At 36.1% G+C, this 11103-nt stretch overlaps 1 protein-coding gene across 1 annotated transcript in view; it reads right to left on the bottom strand.

Moving 5' to 3' along the window:
- Positions 1 to 10485, bottom strand: part of nfic (nuclear factor I/C) — an 80078-nt gene extending 69593 nt beyond the window's left edge. The window contains exon 1 of the mRNA XM_073819846.1: positions 9945 to 10485. Coding sequence (XP_073675947.1) covers positions 9945 to 10362 — 418 coding nt within the window. The 5' untranslated portion in view covers positions 10363 to 10485. The remainder of the gene's footprint in view (positions 1 to 9944) is intronic.
- Between the last annotated feature and the right edge of the window lie 618 nt (positions 10486 to 11103).

Raw genomic sequence — 11103 nt, forward strand, 5'->3', positions numbered from 1 at the left:
CCTTAGTATACATAAAAATTTACATTAACCTAGAATAATAAATATTGTAATGCATTACCTTAAGAAATTTAACCTTATCATAAAGTGTTTCCTAAAGATGCCGTAAAATCAAATAAAAGCAGTGTTTCACACTTAGGGTTGTGTGAACACAACCGGCTGGTAAATTAGGCCTCCACAGCTCAGATAGTTCAGATGGCCTCTATTAAATTTCCACTAAACAGAAATGCGAAAAGGTTCCAGATGGCAGAACGATGGAGACCTGTAACAGCGGTTTGAGATACAGTAATGCAAGGGGTTTATCAGGGAGTCACTGTTTAATCAGCAAGGAGCCGTGTCTGGTTATCACCCGCACTCTTTAGGAGGTTATGTAAGGTCATGAAGAGTACGTGCACAAGCTACTGATCGACTGATGTTAACCATCAGATGTAGTTTAATATGGTTACATTGCAAAGTTATGCGTTTGATAGAAGACACCGTCCTGTCGTATCACCTGACGCTAAAATTTATTAGCTAGAACATGGAGTTACAATATTTTCTCAGAGCATTCTCAACGGATAGAAGCATATGAGGCCCAACTAAGCAACAGATTAAAAAGAAAGTCCAGAAATAACCGTAAATCTGCTTGTCCAAGCAAATTACTGTAGATGACTTATCTGGTTCTTTTACAGTTATCGTGATTCCTAAAACAGCCATACTAGCTTTATTTACTCACAAAAAACAAATAGTTCTCATATTTCCACTTGGTGAGTGTTAATTTTAGGCTCTGATTGGAAATGTACTGCTCAGTGGACGTGCAGTTTTCTGGATGGCCTGTCCCGCTGCGGTCTCAGGGGGCGGTCAGAGTATCTCACGTGGAGCGGAGCGGTGAGCGTGTTGTGAACAGTCAGCACTATCAGCTGTATTCTGCCCGGCTGCCCCACACATTGATCTGACAGATTGATTACCATAGAGCTGCAATGCTTCTGACTTTCATCTGTGACCTCCCTCTGCACGCACCTCTCTCTCTTTCCATATATTTGACATTTATCTATCCATCTTATGAATTTATACATTTTAATAGATTTAATCTCATGCTGTTTTTTTTTTCTGTGCCTTTTGCTCAGTTGCAGTGATTCCAATATTTCTATCTTGCCTTTGTCTTTCTCAGATCTCTTGGTTTTCAAAACTGGGTTATCACTCATTTCATCTCTACCGTACTATGGGAACTATAGAAAACCAAAGAAATATACCATGGTAATAAATAATTGCTATATTCATGTACAGTTCTCATAGGTTTAGAAACCCTTGGCACAATGTGCAATTTTGTTCAAAATTTGTCAAAACTGTAGCCTATTATTTTTTATTTATTACTGGCTTGAAAAAGCTATCTGAAAACTGGTACCTTAAAAAAAAAGTGTACATATAAGTACCTAAAAGGTACAAAAGTGTATTTTTTGAAAAAAGTGACAACTTGTGTGTGTGTGTGTATATATATATATATATATATATATATATATATATATATATACACATTTTTCTCAAATTCCGTTTTAATTTAAGTTTTTTTTACATGAAAATTTTTCTAGACTTTGTTTTAATGGTTAAATAAACAAAAAAAGTATGTCTAATTAATTGAAATTATGATTTTTTTTTACACAATTTAACAGCAATTTATTAAAAGTTCGACAAAATCTCAATTTTTAAGGCCCTATGAAATACATTTTATTTTGTTCTCAATTTCATATTAATTTTCCCAAATTCTGTTTCCCATTAATTATCTGGATTCTATTTTGATAATTTCATAAAATTTTTATAATTAAAAGAATCTCTAATTGGTTTTATAAAATGACAATATTAATTTCTTATTTTATTTATTTTAGTGCAGAGATTAATCGCGATTAAATCGCATACAAAATAAAAGTTTTGGTTTATATAATATATGTGTGTATATTGTGTATTTTTGTGTATTGTGTATATTTATTATGTATATAAAGACACCAGACAGTATTTATTTGGAAAATATTTACATGTAATTACATGTATAAATTTATATTCATATAATTTATATTATATATATAAATATATAAACATAACATTTTTCTTAAATATATACACAATGCGTGTGTATTTATTTATACATAATAAATATACGCAGTACACACATATATATTATGTACACAAAAGCTTTTATTTTGAATGAGATTAATCGTTGCCCAGCACTAATTAGTTAAAATATTCCTTAAAAAATAAGTTTTAATAAATATTTTATTAGTAATAGTAATATACCAAACATTTATTTTGACAGGTTGCTGTGAAGACCTTTAAGTTTTCTATATATGACACTAGTTCTTCTCAAAAGAAATGGTTAATCGCTCAGGAAGTGACTCTCAGAGCAGTTCTAGATATTATGTTTGTGTGTTCATGTAGTCATATATTGAGGCAGCAGAGGCTGAAAAGACAGCGAGCATCACCGCGCTTCAGCGTGTGGTAAACGAAACCATGTGTCTGCGCCATTCATTCAAACACAGACACGCAGAACATGCATGATTCATATTTAAATAGTATTTTTGCAGCTTAATATTCACAGATACTAGTCCATGTCATGTCTTGATACAAGTGTACTGACCTAGTTTTGATTTTTACTTCCAAAATTTGGCAAATTCTGTGACATTCCGTGTTATATACAGAAAATTGCATTTTTATGGCTGGATTCCACAATCATAGGGCCTTTTTATCGGAGAGTGAAGGATGTGTAAACTAATGAGCACTGTACCATGAATTGTAAATCACAATGTAAAGAATACCATCAACATGATTTATCCATGGTATATTGCTTTTAATACAAGCATCAATGACATCAAATAGAAGCTTCATGCATCAGAGCAAGTGTTTAGCTTTGCAAAGATAACAGTGTCAAAAGCCGATAGGATAGAACTCATAGAGGAATCAAAGCTCCATTATGTTACTGAATATCGACATATTCCAACTCCAAGGATTTCTCGCTTCAGACAGAGAGGCTGCATGTCAGACTCTTTTCGGAAGAGTGCTCTCTCTCAGGAAACACTGCTCAGAAAGCAGCCAGAGGATCGGGCTAGAAGTTATTTACTGTAAATAGCAGGTCTTTCACCGAAACACCTAAAGAATCAGTAAAGTGTGAAAAGAAAGTTCTCTGGGGTTGGAGCACTTTGATGTTTCTTCATGAGACCCGCAAGCTTCAGCCACAAGCGAGCAGGTCTGGTTTCGTGTCAGGAAATTGCATCTTTGACTGTCAGTACTAATGTATAACGATATCTTTGCTTTACGTAGAGCACTAGTGGAAAGGCTCTATGGTTTTAATTTTCTAAATAAACTTTTCAGGAGAAAATATGTTGTTTTCTGGCACAAAAATGTATGTTGCTTTATTGGCATTCATACAAGAGCTGCATGAACTCCAGAGGTTAAAAAAAAAACTTTTGATCATGTTCTCCAGCTTTTGAGGTCAAAAGTTTACACACTGAGGACAACTTCAAATGCTTACTGATGCTCCAGAAGGAAAAAACACGCATTAAGAGCTGGGGGTTAAAACTTTTGAACAGAATAGAGACGTGTACATTTTTCTTATTTTGCCTAAATATGATATTTTTTCATTTAGTACTGCCCTTTAGAGGCTACAGAAGATAGTTACATGTTTCCCAGAAGACAAAATAAGTTACATATACCCTGATCTTCGAATTCAAAAAGTTTTTAACCCCCTCGGCTCTTAATGCATCGTGTTTCCTTCTAGAGCATCAGTGAGTGTTTAAAACTTCTGTAATAGTTGCATATAAGCCCCTCAGTTGTCCTCAGTGTGTAAAGATGAATCTCAAAATCATGCCGTCATTGTTGGAAAGGGTTCAAATACACAAAAATGCTGTAAAACCAAAGAATTTGTGGGACCTGAAGGATTTTTCTGAAGAACAACAGGCAGCTTAACTGTTCAGGACAAACAAGGGACTCATGAACAACTATCAATAAAACAAAAAACCACAGCTGTGGATCATTCAGTTAACAACACCGTATTAAGAATCAAGTGTACGTAAACTTTTGAACCGGGTCATTTTTATAAATTCAGTAATTATTTTCTCTATATGTAAACATCTTTTATGTGAAATATCTTATTCAAGTCAGTAATAAATAAACAACAACATGCATTTTGTATGATCCCTCTTATTTTGGTAAAATAATAAACATTTTAAAGTCTCTGAAAAGGGGGTGTAAACTTTTGACCTCAACTGTATTTGATTAGCAACCTGGAAATAGTGTAAAATCTAAATATTTTATTCTTTTTTTTTTTGCTAAAACGTTTTTTGTCAAAATGCTAAAAATGTGCACATTAGGATTGCAACCACCCCATATATATGTAAAATACATATATATATATATTGTTTTCTTGACTAAAACCATTATATCCAGCATGTGCTGCTTTGCTTAATAGGCTGCTGGCCCTTTAAGGCGATAAGCACGCCGAACACCTCCCCCTGTTGGAGGCCGACAGCGCTGTGAACTTGACCTGAGCTAACCCTCTTTCTCCCACCCCTCCCAAATTTCCGCTGCCAGAGCACTGGAGCACATTCCAGCTCCTCTGTGTTTACTGAACATGTGTGCATATATATGTGTGTGCGTGCATGTGCACACGTGTGTTTGCTGCATCTTCCTGCTCGGCTGACTAGCAGTGCATTCTCACATATGAAACGAATGGAAAGAGAGCCTCTAGCGCCTCCTCAAAAACGGCAAGACACCAAGGCCTAGAGAATCCGCCACAGACGCTTCCAGTGCCACCAAACCAGCCGTGTGCTCCGGTTCGGTCAAACCACCATCCTGTTTGTTTTGACAAGCGTGATATTTATTGTCCCAGCAGAAGCTTCAGAGACCGAGAGTTATAAAAAAAGATCAGAGGAGGACTGGGGCACGAGCCAGGTCATGTGACCCAGTGAAACCGATATGGCCCGAAATGGAGAGCTAGATAAATCGTATAGCGCTAATGAGGCTCGCAGCCTAATCTTTCAAAAATGTAATTAATTTGATCATCTTTCGAGGGAGCCGTTTCACCCCGAGAGACTTGCGGTTGAAGCGTTTGCGAAGCGAATAGCCTGTTGAATGAGAGAAGGAGGGCAGTAAGAGTAATGGCCACTGGTTCTCGATCTGGCCGCCATGCGGGACCCCCACCCCACCCTGCTCTTCACTCCATTAGCAAAGATACCGAAACAGAGCTGGACGTTTCAGCGCACACACACCAACACACAGCTGCCGCTACAGAAACACTGCCAGTCCTGTTCAACTTCACTGAGATGAAGGGAATTTGAGCATGCCTTGCAAGTGAAGGATGGCTCTGTGCCTTTAAGGGCAAATGCTGACTGTATGCCTCTTTCACTCTCGCCTTTCTCTCGGCCACTCCTCCTTTTCCTTTCCTCGCGCTCCCTCTCCTTCTCTCGCTGCGGCGCTGCCGTTAGTAGAAGTGAGGGCGAATGGACGCAGTTCCTTATCAGACTGTTTACAGCAAGGAGTTTGTAGGCTATTAGGCAGGTCAGGTGACATGCGGGCTGCCTGTCTGACCCAGACAACTGAGGGTGAAGGTCGCCTGAGGGGGCGGAGAGACAAAAGGGGCGGTAATAAGAAAGAACCAGAGAGTAAGGGAGCAAAAGACAGAGAGAAAAGGCAGGCTGCAGCTGTGGACCAAAATAATTTTCGAATGCTTGGCAAGCATTTATTTCCTTCTAAAGCACTTACGCTGACGTGATATTGTTTTTATACGAATAACCAAATATAAACCAAAGAAGTACAGAATTTTACTCCTCCAAAGTCAGCGGTGGGAGAAAGTTGTAGTACAGTAGAATTTTTGGATTAACAGTACAGTAGAAGGATGCATTAAACTGATCAAAGGTGACAATAAGAACATTTAAATTGTTTCAAAGGCTATATATTTCAAATAAAAACTGTATGATGGCAGCACAACTGTTTTCAAGATTGATAATAACAAGAAATAGTTCATATTTTCAAGTCAGCATATTATGATTTCTGAAGGATCATGTGACACTGAAGACTGGAGTAATGATGCTGAAAATTCAGCTTTGCATCACAGGAATAAATTACTTTTTTAAATATATTAAAAAAGAAAACAGTTATTTTAAACTGTATCATATTTCATAATATCTGTTTTTACTGTATTTTTGATCAATAAATGCAGCCTTGGTGAACATGAGAGATTTTAAAAACATTTTTAAAAAATCTTACCAACCACAAACTTTTGCGCAGTAGTTTACTCAGGTCTGGAACGCTGCAAACAAAGATGGAGTGACACAAACGGTAAAAAGTTCCAGTGTTGTTGGACTATTTATCAACACTGCTCGACCAATCAGATTTGAGAACTGAGCTAACTGCTGTTTCAAAAGTTTCCACATACTGTACATGTCTGATTGGTGCATATATGGTGCACATAAGTCTCTTCTGTGTATGTGACACTGAACCACAAGTTCAGTCTTAAGTAGGGCAGGTATATTTGTAGCAATAGCCAAAAATACACTGTATGGGTCAAAATGATCAATTTTATGCCAAAAATCATTACAATATTAAGTAAAAATTAAGTATTAAGTAAAAAGCTATTTTGTAAATGTTCTACCCTAAATATATCAAAACTGCCAATATGCATTGCTAATAACTTCGTTTAGACAACTTTAAAAGCAATTTTCTCAGTATTTAGATTTTTTGCACCCTCATATTCCAGATTTTTAAATATATTTTAAATATTTTAAAAATCTCGGTCAAATATTGTCCTATCCTAACAACCCATACATCAAAGTTAAGTTTATTTATTTAGATTTCAGATGATGTATAAATCTCAAATTTCAAAAACTTGACCCTTATGACTGGTTTTGTGGTCCAGGGTCGCATATAAAGAGATGTACAGTGCAGTAAACTCTGAAAACAGATTGGGATTTAATTGAATAAAAGGTTTGGAACAAATAATGTAGTACAGGAGTGATTTGAGAGAGATTCTATCGTACTGTTCACACATACTCAGAATGCTGAGTCACCCTAAATGCTGCTGTAGTGAACACACGCACACACACACACGTACACAGACTTACACACACACTTCTTCATCCTGTCACATTGACCACTCAACTGAACTCATAAGCATTGCACATCCTTAATATACACACACCATGCTTTTACCGAGACTCAGCATCTTATACTTCAACAGAGTCATATCTGAATTACTGTATTACTGTATTACAAAGTTATATTTACAACTTCTGTAGCATGTTGCTAATGACCACAGACAATAATGTTGACTCATACTTGGGTTTTTTAAAAAAACGAACGGAAAATGCGCTTACAGTAATACTTATACAACGGAAGCCCAGTGAGAGCGTGTGACACCTGTAGTTAAGTTTAAGCAATTTGCAATAAAAACATTTGTTGTTTAAGTTACTTAATCGTCTGAATCATAATTACGAGTTCTGACTTCTTTTCATCGAGGATGAACATACGGTTATGGTTTATCGGCCGCAATGTTAAATCCTGTGGGTGGAGTTTGCTTTACGGACAATTACATCACATTCTTTCCATGTTACTTACTGGTAATCCGACGCTAGAAAATGCACGTTTTAAATGTTTATTCAGGCTTCAACCATAAGCGTATTACAGTGAATGCATTTAAGTTTGTTTTTACAAACTAAAGGATGAGTCAAAATATATTCTGTGCTAACTGACAGCATGCCAAGTTGTAGCCTAAATTTTAATTTATAATTAATTTCTGTGATGGCAAAGCTGAATTTCCATTACTCCAGACTTCAGTGTCACATGATACTTCAGAAATAATTGTAATTTTAAATATTTAGTCTCATTATGAATCTTGAAAACATTTTTTGTTAAAACCAAGATTGTTTCAGGATTCTCTGATGAATAGAAAGTTCAAAAAACAGTATATATTTGAAATACAATTTTTTTGTAACGTTACAGATGTACATTATTAGGGCCCTATGATTTCCATGATGCGGAAAAAACACGGAATTGCGGAATCCAGTCATAAAATGACTGTAAATGAATGGCACAAATGTGCTTTCTCGTTGACTACACACAAACTGAAGCGTGTGTGACACTTGCAGTGTTTTCAGGCTCTGTCGACCTGAACACATAAACATCATCTCTAGAACTGCTCTGAGTCACTTCATGAGCATTTTACAATTTCTTTTGAGATAAACTATCGTCATATTATATACAAACAGAAACTTAAAGATCTTCACAGCAATCCATCAAAATAAAATATTGTTTTAATAAATAAAAAAAACTGTGACAGAAATATATGTGACCCTGGACCACAAAACCTTAATTAGCTTATATTTGTCTTAATAATTAATAATAATTAGTCTTAATTAGCACTTATATTTGTAGCAATAGCCAAAAAAACATTGTATAGGTTAAAATGATCGATTTTTCTTTAATGCTAAAAATCTTTAGGATATTGAGTAAAGTCCATGTTTCATGAAGATATTTTGTAAATTTCCTACCATAAATATATCAAAGCTTAATTTTTGATTAGTAATATGCATTGCTAAGAGCTTCACTTGGACAACTTAAAAGGCAATTTTATCATGATTTTTATTTTTTTGCACCCTCAGATTCCAGATTTTTAATTGAAATCTTATTTATTCAGCTTTCATATGACATTTAAATCTCAATTTCAAAAAATGTATTCTTATGACTGGTTTTGTGGTCCAGGGTCACACATTACTTAATATAATGATAGTATTACTACTACTAATAAAATTATTTACCAGAAAAATGTAAATGCACAAAACAGTATAACAGTAAAAAAAAAAAAAAAAAAAAAAAATAATAATAATAATAATATATATATATATATATATATATATATATATATATATATATATAAATTATTTTATAAATACAGTTAATTAGAGATGTTTTAGATTATTAAAATTTAATGAAACATTTAAAATGGAATCTAGAAAGTAATTAAAAACACACAATATGGTAAAAATAGAACTGAGTTTTAGAAAAAATACAACATATTTTATAGGGTAGTACAAATGTAATTTTTGTTAACTTTTAATAATTTACTGCTAAATAGTGTAATTTTGATTATTTTAATTAATCAGACATGCTTTTTGATACATACTTTTTAATTTAACCATTTAAACTCTAGAAAAATTAAAAAGGAATAAAAAAAAAACAAAATGCAAAAAACAGAAATTGGGAAAGTAAAATGAATTATCATTATATATGGTCAAGTCAATCTATTTAATGCATCACTGTCAAATGAAAAAAAGTCCAAAGTAAAGTTAATTAATTAATTTGTGTCCTTCAAGTCCTGCAAAATTATTATGGTGTCAAATTTGAGCAGAATCTAAAGGATGAAGTCAAGTTCACAAATGACAAATGCAGGGTTAAATGGTACATCAGCCCGAATGTATCCCAACAGCCTTCATAGCTCAATTTATACAACAAACATCCAGTAAATTAAAACATCTACCCGCCTGTCAAAGCAGACCCACTTATTTTAAATGATTTACTGTCTTGACTCTGTTTGTGTCTCAAACTATTTCTTCCTGTCTCTCTGGTTAAAACCAACTAAACGTCTGCGATTCTGACAGCACGGCTTTGGTTTGAAAAAGTTGACTAGTGCGGTGCCTCACTCTGCATTCTGAATCCTGCAAGCAAAAGTTGCACTGAAAGTTTGTCACTCCTGGTACCAACAGCACAGGATGATGAGTCAACAGCTTTCTCAGAAGAATGAGCCAGAGCATCTTTGTATGTTACTCGCCACATGCCAAACTGCCACTCCACAAGCCTAGGCTTCTCTGTACCTTTGCACAACACCACTTCCCAGTACTGCCATTACGCTTCAACAACAACATAGTTCTGAGAATCATCCGTACTGAATGGGCAAGGGTTAGTTCACAAAAGCTGTTGTGCAAACTCACCTCTCTCCTGCACGAAGTAGGCGAGGTAGAGGTCAAGCTCTTTGACGGACACGCTGATGTGATGAGGCTGGACGCAGAGGATGGGATTGGAGCACTGGCCGCCTTTGACCAGCCGTTCTCCGTCCGTGCTCTCTAGCGGGATGCCCTTGAACAGAATCACCATCACCAGGTCGAGACGCCAGACTTTGTCCGCCTGCCGCAGACAATCGATGCGCCTCATCTTCCCCTTCTGGTCTGGGTTCGAGAGGACGCAACATGGAGGCTTCTTCCCTGTGATGGAAAGCACAAAGTCTTCCCGACACTCAGGTCGGATGTCTTTGCGGAGCTTGGCGAGGAGGCGCGACGCCCACTTCTGCTTGACTTCGGGCTTTTCGCCCAAGAGCTCATCCTTGACTGCACGCTCTTCGTCCTTGGTCATCCGCTTCTCGTGCTTTTTAAAATACTTGCGCTTACGGGCCTGCAGGTTGAACCAGGTGTAGGCGAAGGCACGCACGTGCGGCAGCAGCGCCTCGATGAACGGATGGAATTCATCCTGGGAGAGAAGAGGAAAAAAAAAATAAAGAAGTTATTCATGGGTTTACTCAAAATCTATTTCTGACAAGCAAAAGCCACGTCTGCAGTTCAATTCGAGTACAAAGGGGAAATGAATCATCCTGGCTCTTTTCTCTATTGACGCATTTATTGAAAAGCGTTTTTTCCCATTCGTTGTTGTTTACCAAAAGAGAAAACGTAAATTCCAGATTCATTTAAAAAAAAAAAAAAAAAAAACTGTCGATGATATTCAACAGATTTCACAGTTAATTACGTACAGGGTTTTCTATTGCACCCACAGTCTTCCATTGTTTCCAACGTTCACCGAAGCCCCATGTGCAGTCATCATTTATCCAATTATGTTTTGTTGACTATTTTCACTTTCAGTGGTAAGTTTTCAACAACAACAACACACACAGATGTACCTCCCAGGCACGTTGCGAACCGCAGTCCCTTAACCGTTTAGTGCGGCATTCATTTGGTCTGACTAATTACTTCCATATTTGACCATTTCTAAAAGCCTAAACTAGCACCAGACCGTGCTATAAATGTTACTAAAACCCCAACCGAACATTAAACATGCGCATCTATCAATTATCATTAACAAGACTTGAAGCTCTGCGCGCAC

This window comes from Garra rufa, chromosome 15, assembly GCF_049309525.1.
Source record: "Garra rufa chromosome 15, GarRuf1.0, whole genome shotgun sequence".
Taxonomy (NCBI): Eukaryota; Metazoa; Chordata; class Actinopteri; order Cypriniformes; family Cyprinidae; genus Garra; species Garra rufa.